The 20868-nt window shown below is 41.6% G+C and overlaps 2 protein-coding genes across 2 annotated transcripts in view; one reads left to right on the forward strand and one right to left on the reverse strand.

Annotated features, from left to right (window-relative positions):
* Positions 1–926: 926 nt before the first annotated feature.
* RBM24 (RNA binding motif protein 24) lies at positions 927–11596 on the reverse strand. The gene is made up of 4 exons (XM_005525270.3): positions 11280–11596; positions 10631–10754; positions 9510–9564; positions 927–3042 (listed from the first exon to the last, which is right to left on the reverse strand). Exons 1-4 carry the CDS (start codon positions 11445–11447, stop codon positions 2712–2714), a joined length of 678 nt encoding a protein of 225 aa, XP_005525327.1. The 5' UTR covers positions 11448–11596; the 3' UTR covers positions 927–2711.
* Positions 11597–11668: 72 nt separating this feature from the next.
* The window catches only part of ATXN1 (ataxin 1), a 368490-nt gene continuing 359290 nt past the window's right edge, over positions 11669–20868 (forward strand). Inside the window, exon 1 of the mRNA XM_088066906.1 lies at positions 11669–11707. The gene's annotated coding sequence lies outside the window, so the exon portion shown is untranslated. The remainder of the gene's footprint in view (positions 11708–20868) is intronic.

Here is a 20868-nt window from a genome sequence, read left to right on the forward strand (position 1 = left end):
AGCTAGAAATCAGGCCTGCCATTCAGAGGGACATACACCTGCCAGAGGACTAGGCCAACAGGAACATCATGAAGTTCAGTCAGGACAAATAAAGCGCTCTTTATCTCAGCTGGACTAACCCATGCCTTGGTTTGCTGCTTTGCTGAAAAGGACATGAGAGGCTTGGGGCAGGCTGAACAGGAGTCGGTGGTAAATTCTGGCAGCAGTGAAAGTGCATCAGACTGTATCAACAAGAGCACAGATGGCAGATCAAGGAGCTTGATTATTCTGTTTTACTCGGCACTCATTAGACCACAGCTGGCAGGATGGGTCCACTCTAGAGGCTCCCAGTGCATGACAGCTGCTGGCAGACTTGAACGACTCCAATGAAGGGTCAGCAGGATGGCTGGAGGTTGAAGCATGAGAATTGTGAGGAGAGGGTGCGGCACTGGGATTTGTTCAGCCTATGGAAGAGAACAGCAATTTTCCAGTTCCTACGAGAAGGTTACTGAGAAGATAGGGCTGGGCTTTCTGCCAAAGAGTGAGAGACTAAGGCTGTAACAAGCAGGGTAGGTGCTGGTTAGATAGAAGAAAGAAAAAATGACACAACTGGAATAATTAGGTAGTGGAATAGATTACCCAGACAGGTTGTGCAGTCTCCGCATGGGGATTTTTTAAGACCTGGCTGGACAAAGATGTAAGGGACCTCACACCTCCCGAAGTCTCTTCCATTCTGAATTACTTTATGATAAATCGCAGAATGGTTCTCCATCTCCTCAAGAGAATTTCCTCCGTGTAATACAGTTCCCATCAATCTGTGTATTTGAAGTCACTGTATATGCTGCTATTCACTCCACAGACCAGGAAAACTATATAAAAGGTTGTCCCTCTAGTTTTAACTAGACAAGAACTAAAGACAATTTGGGCAAGAACAACACTAGGCAGGATGAGACAACATTTTTTTATTGTTTTAATACGAGTGAATAGATTAAGAGATCTGAAATGTTGTAAAGCAATATACATACTGAATAAATAATATGCACAGGAGAGTCATGTCTACATTGTAACACTGGCTAGTATTCAGAATACTTCAAATAAATCCAGTGACATTGGATAAAGTCCATAAAAATGCTATCCTGTCTTCCCTTGTATGAAATTGTTCAAGTATAAAAAATCCAATACAGTGTAAAATATTAAATTCCATTTCGGTCAAGAATAAAAATTGCAAGTATTGTAGTTTCACAGGACAATGTAAAGCAGCATTTTCTAGCAAAGGGAAAAATAGTCAGTCTACATACAGATGAGTGAGAAAACGGCACTAAATGTATTTGAGAGGTCTACATGAATACCTAGTAGAGGGAAAAAGAATGGACTAGCAATATTTTATGTAAAAACCTAAGAAAGTGTTAATTTAAGAGTACCCTCATACAGTGCACATACTGAATTTAAATAAATCCAAGTCAACATCCTTAGTTAATTAGGTTAATATTTAATATGCTACATCTAAGCCTACTAAATAATTTATACCATGAGATGAATACATAATTTTACAGTGTCACATCTAAAGTCGCTTTCTTTAGAGCGCAGCATAGTAGAATTTTCAAAATAAATATTTTTTTTAAATAGCATAACAATTAAGGCACAGTATAAATCACATACCATTAACCCTTCAAGAACTGCAGTCTTGGTAACAAAAAGTTGCCTTGTGTACTGTATGTTTGCTAATAAATATTTTAAATATAATCCTGAAATAGATATTAAAATTGTACAAATGGTTTCAGAAAAGAAGATTCCCTTAAAACAGTTCTGAAAAGGTTTTAATTCATTAGGCTTCTTCCTGCCTTTATTCACAAGTTACGAATAGATGCAATAAATAGAAAGAGAAGGCTGTCGTAGTAAAGGGCTGATCCTATTTTAGAATCAGAATAGCTGACACCAGCAGTTAAAGTTTCCCAAAAGTGAAACGGGATGGGGCGAGGGATTAGGATGTGACAAGCTCATCACATGAGCACGAGTGATGTGTTCTGTCCAGAACTGTCTGTGTTATTGATTGTCTCTACAGCTGTTGCACCCCTTACTTCCACATCACTTGCTCCATAGTTCCACTCATCCAGAGGACAGAGAAGAAAATAACTTTGGTGCCTGTCCGCCATCTTACTAGCCGGCCATCTTCCTTGGGTTGTTCGGTGCCCATCAGTGAGACAGTGACAAGGTCCTGTTTCACGAAGACAACTTCTGAAAGCTAGAAAGGACAATCAGTGCTTTAAGCTGGTTTCCTCTTAAAATGGATAAACGTTACATATTGCTGACTCAAGTTTTTTCCCTGGTTCAAACTTTTCAGATACCATTTTCTTACTTATAAAAGGCAGTTTTGCTTCCCTGATACTGTAGAAAGTACATCTTTGCTTTTTTTTGGTTCTTCTTTGTTTGTTTGAGAATATGAAGTCCCATTGCTACTCCTGCCACTCTTTCATGACAGTACAGTATTTTTCCCCCCATTTTCTTCTGGCTTGATACTTGAAACTAGACATACCGCACTACCCTTCTTCCCCTCTAACAACATGATTTGGATGCATACTGTATGAAGACAGTGGAATAAAAATCCTTAGTTTCGCAATAGCATCGCTTTCCTTAAAGCTCCTTAGTTACTATGGATTGTGTCTGTTAACTACTTATGCTGGAAGGCTGAGGAGAGGAAGAGAGAGCGCGAGCTTCCTTCAGGAGTCCATCTGCTATTGCATGCGGTCTGTCTGCAGCTGTTGGGGCTGGTACTGGCCAAAAGCCGCCGCGGCCGCCGCGGCCGTGCCGGGTGCTGCTGCGGTGAGGGGCTGCTGCACGGCGTAGCCGTAGCCCCCAGCTGCCACGTAGCCGGCGGCAGCGGCCGGAGAGGCGGCGTACGGGTACTGCTCATAGGCGGCCGCCGCCGCCGAGTACTGCGCGTACGCTGCGCCGGTGTAGTCGATGTAAGGTGTGGTGGAAGCAGCGGCTGCTGCGGGCTGCACGTGGGGAATTACCACTCCGGGCTGCACAAAAGCCTGTGGATAGACATAGTGAGCGGGTATCCTGTTGAAAGATGGGAGAGGGAGTTAGAATTGGTACATGAGTCAGCGCCTAAGCGTCATATCCATACTCCGAACTAAAACAAACTCAATTTAGTTGTTGTTATGTGCATAGGGTTGCCACAATAACTTGACTCAGTGGACTAATTATCAGTTCACTGGCCCAAAGAGATGCATCGCTCCAAAGCACAGTGTCGTAGCTGAGTTAAATCAGGGTGTTCATGTGTTCCTTGAGGATACCTTTAATCCCATTCAGATCTTTAGAAGGACCAGCATTACTGATGTCTGTTTTAGACAACTCTGAAGGACTAAGCTTGATTGTTCCATCTGGAAAATTGCAGTACTTGTTTTTCAAATCACCTGTAAGTCATTTTTATTACCCCTCTTCTCTCTCAACTACTTGACTCCTAGTAAAATTACTTCCTGCAATGCTTTTATTATTAGTAACTGAGCAGTTTGACAGCATCACTGTAACAAGTTTGACAACAGCCAATAAGACAACAAAATGGTTGAACCCTGACTTTATGTCAAGTCTTCCCAGGGAGGCGTGTTAAGAGCATATTGTGGCAACCCTACTTAAGTTGCTATGCAGACTCAGCACACATTAATTTCTCTGCAACCTCAGTCACCCTTATTAAAAATAAGAAAAAAACCAACACAGGCGACAAAGGAGTTTAAATAGAGTTCACAAGTGTGGTAAACACAGCAAGAATCACACTTTCCAAACGAACGATAGTGCAGCTCACTCCGTCACAAGAGGCCATTGAGGGGAAGCTACATAGATGCTATTAAAATCCATAACAGTGACTCCTAAGTACATGTGCATCACACTTTTATAAAAGTTCATAAGGACACAAGGGTCAAACCTGTTTGATTATCAGGTCACTGATGTCCTGTTTTGTGCCAGCTTTATTTCTATGCAAGACATACAGCATAGAGTTTTTTGGGAGGTGGGCATAAGATCAAGTCTAAATAGATCTGGTGCTTAACAAAAGCAGAAAAAACCACAATTTTACAGTTTAAGAAATAAGCATTCTGAATAGATAATTAAACACTTTCCCATCTTGTCCAAGTCACGTAATTTGCCTTCTTGGCTTGTTTACTTAGCCCTTTAGTTTTAAAAATTGGTCATATCATTGTCTTAGCACAGGAACGTACATACATGTTAATCTCATGGTTGGATTTTATCATATAATATGATTTTAAAAAAATGCTCTGTATAATTCTCATTTTACATTCATAACCCTGTCTCGCATCTGGATTTCCTAAGAGAAGTCCTTCATACATGCAACTCCTTCCCATCCAGTGAAAATGCATGAAAAACTTTTTGTGCAGTTTCACTACAATTTCATACTGGACTTTCTTTACCTTTAGAGACACCTCTAAAGACTGCACCAACCTTTGAACACACTTTAAGCACAGATGAAAATTGTAGTGGTAAAAAGTGTCCTCTATTCTCCAAATTCAAGATTTCATGGAAGGGCTTTGTTGGGGTTTTTTTGTTTCACTTTTAAAATAGCTTTAATATATACTTAAATGGTCAACAAGGAAACATTTGCAATCAGAAGGGACACTGTCAACTAGAATCATAGTGAAACATAGTTTAAAATAATGATAGACTTTAAAACAGCTTAGTTTCCTTTTTCAGAAAAAAAGAGCTCAGTTGCTTGAATAAGAGTATTAGCAGAGAGAAATGTTCAGTTGCCATGTTTAAGACATGAACACCACAATCATAAAAACCCAACATGTCAGTGAAATTCATTTCCTATTGAGGGAAGGAGAAATGAAAAGGGAAAAAAAAAAAAAAAAAAAAAAGAGTGACAAATAAGGAGGGATTGGGAAGGGAAGAAAACATAAAATGAAACCATAAGTTGGGTTTTTAACACTCACCTAATTTATGAAGTGATTAGCCAGAAGTGCATTTGAAGCATACTTAAGCTGGCTCTGTGCATTTAAATACACATCATTACCTGAGCCCTCCATATGGATGAGCATAAGCAAGCATTTTGTACTGGTCACCAACCAAGTATAGTTCTAATAAACGTAACATCGTATTTCTTAAGCACTTAAGGAAGGAGGTATAAAAACAAATTTGAAGTCACAGACAGCCTCTTTTGCATCATGAAGAGTCTACATAACACCACATCAAATGAATCTTTACATTAAGCACTTATAGAAGAGAGTAATTCTAACAGAAGAAACAGTAAGCAAGCTTATCAGGCTGCTTGCGTTGTCTTGAACCGATGTTACTAAGATTTTCTGAAGACATTTGGACACTCAGCCATATCCTTGAACAAGACAGAAAGATACATGTGCTTCTACTTAAGCTCTTGTGACTTGGTTTATTTAAGCCAAAAAGCTAACAGGTGGTGAAGTTATGAAACATTATCTGTTTGCCACATCTTACCCTACAATAAACATAAACCCTGTGCAGGCTCCCTCTCCACCATGCCATTTAACACATGATGATTGACAGCATAAGCTGCAGTGGGGCTATTTTTGATCATCTGTCATGCTACAACTGTTTTCAGTCAAGTAAAATGGCTTTATATGGCCAAAGTAAATTTCTACCTACTGCAGAGGCCAGGACATGAAGATGTCAGCTGTTCAGAACCCAACTGCTTTTCATGCTCTGCCAGGTCAAAAGCTGAAAAAGCAATTCCCAGTTACACTAGAAATTCCTAGTATCCTTAATTTTAAATAAAAGCTGCTGCTTTACTTTTCAGAGTAATAGTGTGAGAAATGCACAGGATTTAAACTCTCTTTCCTGTCAGTAGTTTTTATTTTGGAATGTGTATTTATTGTTTTATGCCTTTGCAATAAAGGAAAATAGAAGCCATATTTAACTTTAGCAATAACTGTAGCTTTGAGATACTCAAAATTCAATGACCTACATCCCTGCCACGTGCCTTAAGACTTTCTTTGTTGTTATAACAGAAGATTTATGTTTAACTAAAGACCTCAAAAATAATCCTATAGGCAACAATAAAGTGAATGATAATTTCAAAGGAAAGAAGACTTTTCAGACTAATGCAGAGCTGTGGCATATAGAAATTCAGGAGGAGTAGTGCATCTTTAACTCTCAGCATTACATTCTCACAAAAGTAGATATTTAACTTTAAACAAAATGTTTTGCTTCGGCCCTTGCATGGCATTATTTGCTTTTGTAAGCATAATTAAAGAGTCGATTTTCACCAATGAAAAGCTCTCTTTTTAACAGAAATAGGTTACATAAACATTAAACATACAAGACCCTTCCTATGTTTCCTTTTATCTGAGAACCACTAAGAGGACATAACAGCAGGCTAACTTCTGACTGTTCCAGCTTCATTCCCTCTTTTCAGACTATCTGTAGTCTAGTATTATACAGGTCTTTTGATCACAAACTCAAGAGGGGGCATTTCCTTCTCTCTTAAGAAAGGCAGATTTGCCTAACTTTTAAAAGATATCAAGCATGTCGTATCAGCTAACCAATTGATAATGGGCTTAATAACTTTGGATTTAACTCTGGTCTTACTGAAAACAGTGTGTATGTTTTCAGTTTGATCAAAGTACAGGTTTTAGACAGAAAATAAAGAAAAAGATCTCCACACCAGTTACATCCTACACCAATACCTCTGAATAACCCCTAATTTTCCCACCAATATTAAAGTAAAAATTACATAAGCAAAAGAAAAAAAAAATCTATCTTGGGAAGCAAAGTCATCTTCCCCCTCCAGAAATTCCTGTTGAATTCAGAGACAGTATTTTAATAAACAATCCTGAAAACAAAGCTGTGTAAATAACTAGTCCTGTGATCAAACAGCTTTCTATGAAACACACCAACAGAAAGAGAGATGCTGAATGTAAAAAGCAGAAAGAAATGTTGTTCTACAGTACTGAATAAAAAAAATTCCCTGCATTTTAAATGTATCGTGTTGAAGCTAATCTAGTTTCTCTTTCCCTCCACCACAACAGTGTTGTACTTAAGTCAGAATACTGAACTTCTGCATCTTCTCAGTAAAAGTAATGTAACATAATCAAATTATTTTAAGTTTATTATTTGATAAATGCGAGACCTTATGTTGTGGATGCCGCGTCTCTAAAAGTGTTCAAGGCCAGGCTGGAGGGAACTCAGAGCAACATGGCCTTGTCCATGGCTGGGGTAGGAACAACAAGATCTTTAAAGGCCCTTTCCAACCCAGGCCATTCTATGATTCTGTGATTCTAAAACATAGCTGACCATGCCAAAATATGGCAGCACCTCACTAATTTGCACTGTTAGGAAAAAAACCCTAAACTCAACCACAAAACATTTGAAGCTTTTGTGTATGGATTAGCTGAGTATTGGTAGTCAATCACCACTACAGCCTGTTTCACACAGTGTATTAGGGAAGTGTACTTCCAAAGTGCAACTGCAAAGAACAAAGGCTTCAGAATGACCATGTATTTCAGTGCAATCCACACAGCAAAAGTGAACTCTTCAACAAATGGAGATTTAAATAAGCACTGAAACATCCCCTGTTACTGTCAATAAAGTGAATGAATATGTTCATTCATCCTAATGAATGCTGTTCTCCTTAATCTGAACTACATATTTTAGATAAAGGTACAGGTCACTGGAAATTTTGAGGAGGAAGAAGGATTAGTAATATCTGTTGTTTACACATAGTAAAAGAAATGCAACAGCCAAGGATGAAAAATTACCAATTTCATATACACATGACTCTGCGTGCAACATTCCTTCAGATTTATGTGCAATGCATTAGAAATCCAACCTTATTGAGCTTGCTGGAAGGATTTTCCTGACCTAAACATGGTTTATGTCATCTATTGTTGGCTTTGGATACGGAAAGCAAGAAAGACTCCTACATTTGCACAGTTCTTTAAGCAAGGGGCTGCCACAGGTCCTCCTTTTCTGTTGTGCTCAGCAAATATTCAGTCTCTCCACAGCTGATCCCTGCACGATTCAGTAGTTCCCTTTTCAACAAGTGTTTTAACAGCTCTGAAGACAAGGTGTTCTACCTCCTGCCTACCTTAGTGCAGGCATCAAAAACTGATCCCTGCATACACACTGTCATCTCACACTTCAAAGAAGCAAGCAAAATACAGTAGAGGATAATCATAACAAGGTGAAAAAAAAAAAAATAAGACACGAAGTTTTTTACAGCCTCCTCACTCTGAGAAGAATCAACATGCTCTTTTAAAATTACATGATGTTTCTAAGAAAAACTTTTTCTTGTGGTTTTAAGGATAGGAACTGTTTCCCCCCATTCTGACAAATCAAATTACTGAGAAGCTATTGTTGCTTAATTACAGATAAGTATGATATTCTAAAGCTATTCTAATCAAATAAACAAAATACATTTGTGACACATTTTCCCTACTTTATTGTTAGCTTATGCATTAATTACCAAAATGCATTATTTCGCAATGAGTTTCTCAGTGTGCATTAGTGAAGTGGCACTATGGAAAGCTTTAAGCAGACTTCACCTCCTAATGATATGCCTATAAAAAGCAAGAGTTAGATCCACTTAGGAATAGTTTATACTCAAATTCAGGAGAAATGCACTGCATATTAAAGACAGATTGAAGAAAATATCCCCTCAAATTAGAAAGCCCAAATGGACGCACATAGTTAATAAAGAGCTCCACACCCTTCCCAAGAACAAACCCCCAAAAAATTGTGAACATGCAAGCAGTATGTTGATTTACTCAAAAATCAAGAAGTCACACAATTTAGCACTCACTACAAAATATGGTTAAAAAACTCACAGGCTACAGCTCGAAAGCAAGGAAAAAAAGGCCCTTTGCTCCCCATGGCAAAGTCACTCCTCAACAACAAAACCAAAATTAAAAAGACCCCCCCAAAAAAACTTTCACTACAGCTCTTTCAATTAAATAAAAGCACACAGTTTAGCTATCAACACCACTTCATTACTGTAATAAATAAAAAAAAAAAAGCACACGGAGGTCTATTGACTATATGAAAAAACATACATGCATCGTTAATCACCATTTTAGCTTGTTTGTGTTTGAGTCTACTGGTTACAGAGTTTAATTCCAAACAGAACTATTCCACCTCTTATCATCATATCCTTCTGATCAGTTATCTTAACTGTAAACGATCCCTGTCAGATTAGAAAGAGATAAATAACATTGAGTCAAGCTGAAAAAAAGAGAAATGGGGCACAGCAATCTTGCATCAAGTCATACCTCCTTGTTTTATCATAGGGTCATGTGGGACTGGACTGCTTAGTCGGAAGGGCCACGTCCCACACAACTTGACTCAGCTGCGGCATTTAGAACATGACCGACAAGGTGAGCGCATTTATGGGTATACATTTATAAATCTGAGAGCTTCAGCATTGCTGGCCAGCTTTAAGGATGCTACTGCAAGAGGCCTTCAACAATCATACTTTTTCTTTCCTTTTTTTTTTTTTAAAAAAAGTTTTTTTTTCCTCCCCTGTTTGAGGTCCCATTGAGACTTACCCAAAAGGCCTCTGTATGAGAGCTGGATGAAGCTGCTGGACACCAAAGGCAAAACCTACCAACAAAAACACATCACATTCTATGTATGGCGGTTTTTTTGGCCACTTATTTATGCTGTACACACACACACACACACACACACACACACACAAAATGCAGAATAAGAGCCTTCACTAACAGCCTGCAGCAACAACATCTGAAAGCAAGCAAAATGTATCAGTCCATACATACACAGAGAGAACTTAAACCAGTAAAGCACACGCTTTCCTACAGATGTTTAGGAAAATGACACTTTTTAAGCAAGCACAGGGTTTTCGTTCATATTTGACCTGGTGCTCCATTTGGATCCCTAACTTTAGCATCTGAATGACTGGATGGTACTTTCCATTCATGAGTGTATTTGTGTAACTTCTACAGACTTAAAATTTAAGTCATCCCTACTCATGAGGACTTGGCACAGGGGGTCAAATCCCAACTTCATTTCTGTTCTCCAAACACCCTAGCATAAACCCTGTCTTTCCTTGATGGGCACTTTATTACTAGCACAAGTGTTCATCAGGGTAAATGAGCTCCTTTAGAGCACAAATGTGCACGCACTCCACGCTCCTCTCACTCTTCCTGCAAAGCAGCAGTCTGGGAAGTGGCTAGGACATCACATTGTCTCAGATGTGGTCTTAGGAAGAGCCATTCCATTTTAAAATCTGCATAATAGCTCCCATCTGCTTGAGAAGTTTGCATTGAGATATTGTTTGTATTAATAAGACCGCACACATTGGAAGCGATTCACTCCTAGGCCAATCTTACCCTGCAACGATACTGTAAATGGTCAGCGCCACCACATTCCCAGCAGCAGGAATAACCAATGAAGTGTTTGAGCTGTGGAAGTCTTCCTGGGGAACTCCAGATATTTTATCTCTGATCACTTTTGTTTTTTAAATCAGGCACATGTGCAAATTAACCAGAGAGTTACTACATGCTGCATTTAAAAATCAAAACCAAAGCACGCCCAACTGTGCGCGTACTTCAAGAAGGTGGAGGGCAGCACTACCTTTTTTTGAAGTTTTACTCTCTTCAGAAACCTGAGCTACGTAGAGAAAAGCCATTCGGGGCTGCTTCCTCACCTGGCTGCATTATCCGCGGCTTGGCACCCAGGTACGCCAGGTTCACGTTGGCTTTCCTGCCATCGATGATGGGGTTGGGGTCCTTACAAGCCCTTTCAGCAGCAGCTCTGTCAGCCATGGTGACCTTAACGGGCGATGCCGCGCATTAGATCCCTTTCCGCAGGGAAGGAGAAGCCTCCCGCCCATAGCAGCGACCCGGCCGTACCCGCGGGCGGCGCCGAGGGCCCCCCGGCCGGACCCCGGTGCCGGTGCCGGTCCGCCCGTCGAGCGGAGCGGGGCGCCGGGAGCCGCGGCGGGCGCAGGGCGGAGGGCGCGGGCCGAGCTCCGCCGGCGGCAGATAAACCCCGCAGCGGCCGTATCAGCGAGCAACAGGCGCGCTGGCGGCGTGCGAGGAATTGGGCAATTCCCCCCCCCCAATCTCCTTTTTCAGTAATCCACCCCCCCACCCCCCGCCTCTATCCAAACTCCCCAGCGGGGAGAGAGAAAAATAAAAAGAGGAAAAAAAAAAAAAAAAAAAAAGAAAGAAAGAGAGCGAGAGAGAAAAGCAAGAAGCCCCTCCCGGCCCCCGAGCTCTCAGAGCGGCCCCCGCGGAAGTTTGCCCGCGATGCCCCCCCGCAGCCGCCCACCTGCCCCGCGCCCCGGCACTTACAAAGCCGTATCCCCGGGACTTGCCCGTCTGCCGGTCGGTGATGACCACCGCCTCCTCGATGTCCCCGAAGACCTCGAAGTATTTGCGCAGGCTGGAGTCGGTGGTGTGGTAGGGCAAGCCCCCGACGAAGATCTTGGTGTAAGTGGTGTCCTTCTGCGTCGTGTGCATCTTCCGCCCGGCCCTGCGCGCCGCGCCGCGATCTGCACCCACGCGTGGCCGCCGGGGCGTGCGGGTCCTGGGCGGCGAGACCCGCTTCCAGACTCAGCCCCGCTCTTTTTCGCCTTTTTATTTTTTTTTTTTCCTCCTCTCTTCCCCCGCCCCCCGTTTTCCCCCCGCCACCCAGCTACAATGCAATTCCCTTCTGCCTTTGCAGACCCAGCTTCCTCCTCCTTCAAGAGCGGAGCCTCGCAGCCTCGGGCGGTTTTGAGGTAGGTACCGGCAAAAGGAGGAAGGGAGGCCGGGCAGCAGCCAGCCTGGCGGCTGTAGCGCTGGAAACGAGCAGAAGCAGCAGCTGCAAGAGGAGTGCAGGGCCTGGCCTCTAACAACTGAGTGGCCTCCCCCTAAAAGCCACCGGGTCGGGCACTCTCGGTTCCTCCTCCTCCTCCTCCTCGCAGGGGCGGGGACGGCGGCGGGGCGGACCCCGCGCTCGGCCGCGGCGCAGCCGAAAGTGACACACAGCTGTTGGCAACAGCTGGATGCCCCCCGTGCGGCGGCAGCCGGGCCTCGGGGCCGCCAGGCAAAGGGGCGGCATCAGAAGTGCCCCTCGGGGAGGCCCGGTGCCCTTCGAGGCCAGTTTGCTGCAAACAGCAAGTGCCAGGAGACAGGGTTCGGTGGGGTCAGCGGTGCCCGGCCGGCCGGAGAGCCCGCGGGCACGGCCGGCTCACTGGCTGCTGGCGGTCCTCAAATGCTTCGATTCCTCCACGAAGGCTTGTGGTCAAACCTCTGCAGCCTTCACTTACTGCTCTCTCTAGGCTAGCAAAACTACTGTGCTGCAACACATCCATTTTTATTGCGGTGGTGCTGGTAGTTGTGGCTCTTGCTGTTCGTTTGGTCAGAAGATGAAAAAAAAATGGTAAAGCTGTTTCCCGTGTTTTTCTCTTCTCTTGCTGCCTCTGCCTAATGCTGTGACTGGGAAGGATGAAGAGAAATAGAAAGAAAGGAATGTCTGTAGGACATGAAGACAGAGAGGACTGTGGGAGTTGGGGGAAGGGAGTCTCACAGGGAGACCAGAAGGATGGAAGGAAGGTTAAAGATTGGGGAAGACAGATCTGCATATGTGTATAGACTTCTAAACCATTCTCTTGTGGTCTCAAAGTCTTGATAAGTACTGCATGTCTCATTTTCCTCTTTCACCTGCTTCCTCTGTCTGCTAGGCTTTTCCCTATGAAAATTCTTTCTCTCCCTTAGAAAAAAGAGCAATGCATCATTTGCAGGACAGACTTTTACAAAGTTCTTCAGCCCCTCTGGTACCAAACATGAACCGTAATGAGAGCACTTAGCCCTAAACTCAGGCCCTGATTGCCCATATCCAACCTTAGCTCCATTTGATTTTTTCCTCAGTAGTTTTCCTCATTCTAATGGCCTACACAATCCTAAGACATGCTCTCAATAAACCCGACTTGATCCTTCAGACTCTCCAGATGAAATTTGGTTTAACATGTTCAGATTAATTCAAGTGAAACTCTAGCAACACCAGCAGGATGACACATAAATGTTGCTTTTCAACTGAAATGATGACAAGCCCTTAATGTTGACCTGAATTCAGTTAGGTCAGCTAACTCTGTGCCCAAATGTCTTTCAGCCTGACTCTCCTGTTGGTCTGGAACATTGTGTTAAACCTGATACTCCAGCCACTTCTGTTCTGAGGGTTAATCGTAACTTTAAACTCTGGCCCAGTGACCTGAACTTAAATACTAGCCCAGCTAAGGGTGTCAGTGCTCAATGGAGCCCTGCAGCACACAGCCCACTTAGTAGTGCATTTAACTTCTCAGACCCCTGTGGACCTGGAAGATGAACTTCACCTAAAACCAAATGTAGTCCACCCCATCATGTTTCCTTTCCTTGCCGTGCCCAGCACTCCTGAGTGTCTTGTGGTGTCTTGCATGAAGGGTTAGCTTGCCTGGCTTTCCAGTCATTACACAAACTCCTGTATTAAGGCCAGAAAAGCAACATTTGGCTGTCCCAGAACTACTTGCAGATATATTTAGGAGTTCACCTTTTCAGCCCAATTGGAAGACTGATGACTTTGACAGACCCAAACTCTAGCTTTTTAGTCTAGCCACAACAGCAGGTCTTTCAGGTTTCAGAAAAAAACAAACCCTAACTTTCCACACCTATGTCTCAACAAAAGGCATTGCATTTATGTAGGGTTCATCATGCAGCCATTGTTTGTACTGCTGATTCAAAGTATCTGCAGTACAGTTTTCAACCTACTCTGACAGGCTAACACATCCTCTTCTGTACACCCAAAAGTGATGCTGGCTATTAACAGATCAAAATATATCCTGTAAGCTATGCTGCAACAGTCCTACTATTGAATTAGCACACTCAATTTAAGGTGGCAATCCCAGTAAAATTCAGGAATAAATACAATTCTCCAGCCCATTCATTCCTATAACTGAACTGTATCACTAACCCTATCACAGGAAAAAAAACCCTACTATTGCAGGATAAATCCTCAAAACTCAGTTTTACGTTACATCCCTTCTATCTCCCATCTAGTCCCCATCAGATCTTTTTCTGCTTTGGTGGTCCTGACAGAATCTAAGTTATGATTTTCCAGTCTTAGGAATCCTTACCTAAATCCCAGAGAAGTGATACCTCATCATTTGCGACTTCCTCTAGTCCATTCAGTCCACTGTCAACACAGGCCTTTATTTTTGCGTAGCATAACTTGTGACATGTAGCATGACTTGTAACAAATACGGACCTCCAGCTCTTGGATGCATGATCTTATGACTGAACTGTGGCTGATACAATTCTACCAGCACCAGGCTATCTACTTCTTCAGCAGCCCTCAGAAATAAAAATATTTTCCAACCATATCTCAGTCTTAATCATCACTTTATGTTTACCCAAAGAGAACAGTGACCTCTGTCATATGGAAATTAATTAAAGACCATTTGAACACTTTAGTGATCAGGAATATATTGTATGCTTCTCTCCTATACCATATGTTTACTCCAGATTTTGGGCTAGTCTTAAGCCAAAGAAGGTTACCACAAACAGCCTAGGAAGGGAGTTCTTTCAGATTCACCCATTGTGAAAATGTCCGGGACTGGCTGGGGCTTGTGATAGGGCTAGGTTTCTGCAAAGCTTAAAGAGCGAGGTTTATGTATAGAACCTGTGGGTACCACAGAAAACTGAGGAATCTAGATGAATTCCCATGAGGATTAGCCTGGAGTTAGCTTGAGTTATGTGACAGTATTTACCTGGCCATGCTGGATGTCTGGCTAAGTTTGCAGTCAGACTAATGGATTTTAAGATTGAAAGGCATGGACTGTACAGCATTTATTGTGCTGAAGGGAAGTCCATGGACAACTTCACCAGTGTAATTTTTCCCAGTTGCTTGAGATAATAATGTATTTTGGTGTGTTTTGGTGTTTTGAGATGGGTCATCTGATGACTTACTGCTAGGGATGTGGTTGTGGCTTTGGAATGCAAGCGTAGCAGAAAGAATTGTATTTCCTATATGCTGCAAATTTTGCGGAGTGATGCCACTGATGAAAGTGTGGCAGTTTGGGAAAGAAGTGAAAAAGGAGTGTCTAGGCAGAGCATTCCTGGGAGAGATGTGAAACTGAGGTTCCTAAACACATGGAAATTTGGAAATTGAACCAGGGTCACCCATGTTTTGGTGAGTACCACAAACAGTAGATCACTGTAAAAGGGCAGTATTGGTCCTGTAGGCAGCTCTTTTGGTCTTCTCAGGATCTCAGTTTTAAATCAAAGTAGAATATAGGCACCCAGGTCCTGCTGCAGTCTTCTGCATCACTGGGAATCTCTCCTAGGTATTGGAGGTATTGTTGCTGAAGGGTATTGTAGCTGAAAATTACCTTCTATGTAATTTTAATGGTTTTAAAATATATATCTGAAGCTATAAATGCAACAGTGATCTAGTGTTTCATTTGGAACCTAGTAACATGGCTCAATGGGAGGAAACCCCAAAAGCTATCAGTCACAATTAATTGGTTTTACTCAGAGATTTTGTGTTTTTGCTGTTGAGGTAGGATAGAATAGACAGTTTTCCAGTTTGCCAAATGTTGCCATTCAGCGGTATCAGCGTAACTGTAATATCATGCTTTTTATTTATTTATGAACACCATATGCCTGTCATGTAGGAAACCAATGGATGTTGTGTGTTCATTCATTAGGTTTCTGGAAACAACAAAGACCCGTGATTATATTCCACACCAGTCATTCTTGCTAGTGCTTTATTTCAGTAAATAATAGTGGTCTTCAGAACATTCACTGCACCATCAATTAAATGTGTCTGGAATTTCTGTATACATATACAAGTAATATATATGTTTACATGCACATTTTATTTGCTAACACTATTATTAGAATGCCTGGGGCCTAAACCACCATGATTTGTTATGCAGGGCTGAAAATAAAAGTAATTATTTCTCTGTTAACCGAATAAGATCATCAGTTTGGGCAGTGAGACATTTCTGCTGAAGTTCCATAATGCCATAGCTCCGTGAAAGCATTCGGCTAACAACATTAGGCACGGCTTTGTCTGCTAATCTGTGCACTTCCACCAACCACATCCCTTTTCAGGGAAGCACAGAATGTCTAACCTTTGCTCTGCTGAGTGTGTGCTACATGGGTGATACTTTGACTTTGTCTAGGGAAGCATTAAGTAGTCAGTACACTCACGTTCCAACAGATCACAGTGAGAGAAACTTGGAAACCTCATCATCTTCTCACTCTTCTTGCTGATCTACAATCTTTATCTAGGCTAAGTTCTTGAATTGTGGATTTCTGCTAAAAGTTTCCTACACGGGGAAGCTTCCACCACCTCTCTCCTGATAGTGTTCCCATTATAACAGATTTCATCATAGGATTCTTTTTTCCCCCTGAAACATATTAACATTGCCGTATTCCAAATTCTCTTTTGTTACGGTATCTGAGCTCTAAGCCACATAATCTTCAGCTATGAAAACATCTTTATTCACAATTAAATCACCAAACGTTGACCACCAGGTGTAGTTTCTGATGGGAATACTTTTCCCTTTAAAGGGCAGTGGAAGAGGTGACACAGAATTTCAGCGATCCAGCAAACAAAATTCAAAGCTTGTGGAACTGTAGATTTAAGACACATTGCCTATCTGCAGGAAAATAATAGACATGTCAGGGGAAGCAGGGGTGAATGATGGGTGAAGCCAGAAGTTTGAATGCATCCATAAAATTACAATGCATGCCATGTTGGTAGGGGAACATGAGGAAAAGGTATCTTAGGAAAAAAATCCAAAGGAAAGGGTTTATGAATACCAAATCATGAGTGCTATACTGAACAGTGCTGGCCAGTGCTAGAACAGGTCAGAAGGTAGAATGTGGCTGGTGCTTGGCATGAACTGAAGTTGTCCTATGATGTTGTAATCGAGGGAGCACTGATGCCAGAGGCTGAACCTGCAAAATCACGAAGCTCTCACACCCACCATGTGACACACTCAGGGTTAGAACAATGATTCTTAATGTTGACAACAAGCAAGGCAGTTGTGTCAGGGAAGCAATAAATTGGGATTTGCAGACTAGCTAAAGCTTAGAAATTGGAGTGTGAAACATCAGAGTCTCATATAACCTGTCCTGATCACAGGCAACTAAGAGACAGACATTTAACGAATCACAAAATCCCATTGATGTTCTGTGTGGCGTGATAGTTGAATGACTGCCTGCTAAGCACACTCCTGTGCATCTTTAAAATGTTGTGCACCCACCCCACTCAATGGGAAAACCAGTGCTTGGACCTGTCTGCTGAGCCATATACACATAGCCCGGATTGATAAAACATGTAACTCACTACTTGCTTGTATTTTGTATGCAAAAAAAGGACTCTGGTGCAAAGAATACTGCTGAGAAAAAATTCTCAACCAGTCTAAATTGGTGAAGCACTGCTAAAAGCAAAGAAATTAAACCAAAATACATCAGGTTGCATCTGACCTGAAGTCAAATAAGTAGGAGAAAAAAGAGAAGAAACAAATATGGGGATGCTGGTGAAAGACAGTCACTAAACCCTTGCCAGTTATTATTACAAGGGATTAAACTGGCAGTCGACAAGCTGTGTGCCAGACATCAGCCTCATAGAGCACTGCACATCTCTTAGCAGAAGTAGGTTAGTGGAAAAGATATGTGGATACATGGGTAGAAATGCAGAGAAGAGCTCATTCAAACACGCTTCAGCCCTTAGTCCTTAGTGAGAAACTGATCACATGAATGCTGTAGTACTGCAGCTCTGGGCTCAGGAACAGCCATGTCAGTGGCCTCGTGCACTCTCAGCCCTACAGAGGAGTGACTTGCACTTTCCTGTCAGAGAGCTGGAAGGTTCTAATTTATGGCTAGAAAATATCACAGACTCATTTGTCAAGTTCAACCCAACCCAAGATATATATATATATTTTTTAAGTACTTAGCTCTTCTTGTATTCCTTGTACCATGGAAAGTGAGTTTGCAAGAAAATTTGCTTTCACCTCACTGCTGAAGCAATTAGAGTCCAAAATGTTCCCTTGACTACCTTTTCATTAAGATGAAAAGAGAGGTTTCAGTGTTCTTCAGCACTCACCCAGGGATGTCTGCTAATCACAGAATGAGCAAATAAGAGAGAGAATTGCTCCAGAGAACTGTCCTCTCCTTTCCTTTGGAGGTATCTGGGGCACAAAGACACGTAGAGGAAAAGCAGATGAATTAAATTTGCGTTCCATCTTCTCATGGCATCTTTTGCTAGGGATGTGGAGGAGTTCTTCATGTTGTGACTTGGACAATCAGACTAGAGCTTGAGACTTTCTTTGCAAGGGCTGAAGAGGGGATTTAGGATGGAAGATAGACTTTTGCTGGAGGTCATCCCATTTATGCGCTGTCCTCTCTCTGGATAGACAGTGTATTACCCATACTGTACATGAGTTTTGTCGTAGGAGAATGTAGCTTGTTTGCTAGCTTAACTGTGTTTTCTGATCCAAAGATATCATGTTGCTGTCAAGTATTTTTAGTCTAATCTTCTTACTATCCAGTTTACTTTTCAGTCTTCAACTGCAGGTTTCTTCAGCTAAAAATAGCTGCAATATAACAATAGCTTTTAGGTGGTTCTGCTTGTTGGATTATATGTGATTTGTTAAAAAAAAAATAGCATCATGTGATGGTCATTCAGTGCCTTCATTCCAGAAGGACCTTGGAGAGATTTACTACCCTGCGCTGAGTCTCACCACCTGCTGCTGTGGTACAGCCAGCACTCCTCTGTAACACAGCATTCCTCTTCTTCAAGGACTGTCAGATCACATTATCTTAGCTGGTTCAGAGAGGTTTTTTTCCTGCCTGCTTTCTTTTTTTTTGGTAGGTAGAAATGAGGTAAGTTAGAATTTGGCCCAAACACTGAAGTGGAATAACCCTCCGTCTTCAGAAGATCGTGGACACTTTCTTCACACCCTGCCAAAAGGTCAGGATCTCTGTAGTACGATCCCTTGGTAAGGTGACACCTGCAGGTATACAGCACTGCTCCCATCTTCCTGTGATATCCAAGCAGAAGTGACTCAGAAGGGAGGAGCTCTGCCTGCACTGAGTCACCATTGCTTTCTATATTTACCCTACAAATTTGAAAGTCAAATTCTGTCAAAAATTTACCTGTAAGTTTAACCTGTAAGATTCTAGCCCCAAGGGCTACAGCTTCAAAACTATGCAGCAGGTTGGTTTTTGGTTGTTTTATTTTGCTGTACAAGTGGAAGTTTGAGCATGTTACCGCTTGACTAGTGGAAATTTCATCAGTGTAGCTTCTACATACTTATCGCTGCAACCCAGTAAGGTAATGTGAGGTTTCTAAGTATTCTTACTGCCTTTATTGTCCTCAGTTGGAAAAGGCATGACTTTTGCCTTTAAAAAGAAGTAAAAAAACACAACCAACCAAACTCAGGCTTTGTCATGAGAATAAAAATAGTACTGTTTGGCTGGTTTGTCATGTTTGTCCCTTAGTCTTAAGTTTCACAGTTCATATAAGGTGTGAGGTTATGAAGTAGGACACAGAAAGCATGTTGTGCTCTAATGCCTCCATTTTCACCTCTAGAAAGGACTTTGCTGAGAAAATACAGCTGCGAGAGTGTTAACAGTGCTGTAGAAAAGATATATTGTCCTTTGGTAAGCCATGTACAAGGATCAAATTGGGTTTAATTCTACCAAATAATTATTGTGGCTTTGAAAAATGGACCCAGACAACATGAAACAATTAAAATTTCATATTAATTAAATGTAAGAATGAGGTATAGTGCTTGGATTTTTTAAGACATGAAAGGTAGACTGTATTTTGAAACGTATGATAAGCATCCTGCCTACCCAATTAGCATTTGTCAAAGTCTGTTAATTTTCACCATTTATCAATTAATTTTAAAATTAGAGTCTGAGCAATAATTTTTCTGACATTTGCTCAATTTACCAAGATCTGTTATGAAGTACAAGGTGACATAAAGAGATCCACTTGCTGACCTGATCCTGCACATTGTCTTTTCACTGGGAGCTGCAAGTATGTTGCCATGCACTGGGAATTTGGGAAAAGGTAAGGATATTGCATCTGCTGCAGGCAAGTGTGTGGGACTTCAGTGGATCTGTGCAAAACTGACCTGCTGTCTGATCTGTACATATTCTACCATTTGAATAAGGCAGGACTAGGTAGGATTGCCTCACTTCAAAGCACAACAGTCATTTCAGGGCCTAAAATGCAATATCATTAAATCAGAATTAGGAGAAACTGCATTCCTGCACATTGATTTTACTATACTGGCTTGCTGTCTACTCTCATACACAGAATGTCATGCATTCCATATTAAAAGCAGGTATAGTAAATGAAATAATGAGACACCAACATCTTTATATTAAAGCATATTATTTTTAACCTCCCTGGGAAAATTCTTGGTCATTTCAGTCTATCAGCTATTTCCTTGGTACTTATTTTTCTCTTTTCATCTTTGAAACTCAATCAGGAAATAAAATACCAACATAAATAAATGAAGAAGAAGGTTTCTCAACACCAATAAGCTAGACAAAAGAAACAGAACACTAGAGAATGTTTATTTATTCATGACATCTTCATGAATGCCGTACTTTGGAGGGAATGGGAGATTTTTGTTCATGTTTGAATCTCAAGTGTGTTAACAGGTTTTATTAAAATGGAGGGGTGGAGGGGATGCAGCTGGCTTGAAAATAATAGAGACCCTAAATGCAACCAGATTAGAAGTTCATGGGAAATACTAGCGAGTAAGAAGAGTAATTTAAATTTGACATTATATGCAGGGGATAGGAAAATATTTTCATAATCTTATTTAAATGGAGGAACTCTTTGTGAAAGGATGCATAGTTGTATACTAGAAATACAGTTTGTTCAGGGGGATTT

Source organism: Pseudopodoces humilis, chromosome 1 (genome assembly GCF_049639895.1).
Source record: "Pseudopodoces humilis isolate 2021_Gansu_Grassland_sample_001 chromosome 1, ASM4963989v1, whole genome shotgun sequence".
Lineage (NCBI taxonomy): Eukaryota > Metazoa > Chordata > Aves > Passeriformes > Paridae > Pseudopodoces > Pseudopodoces humilis.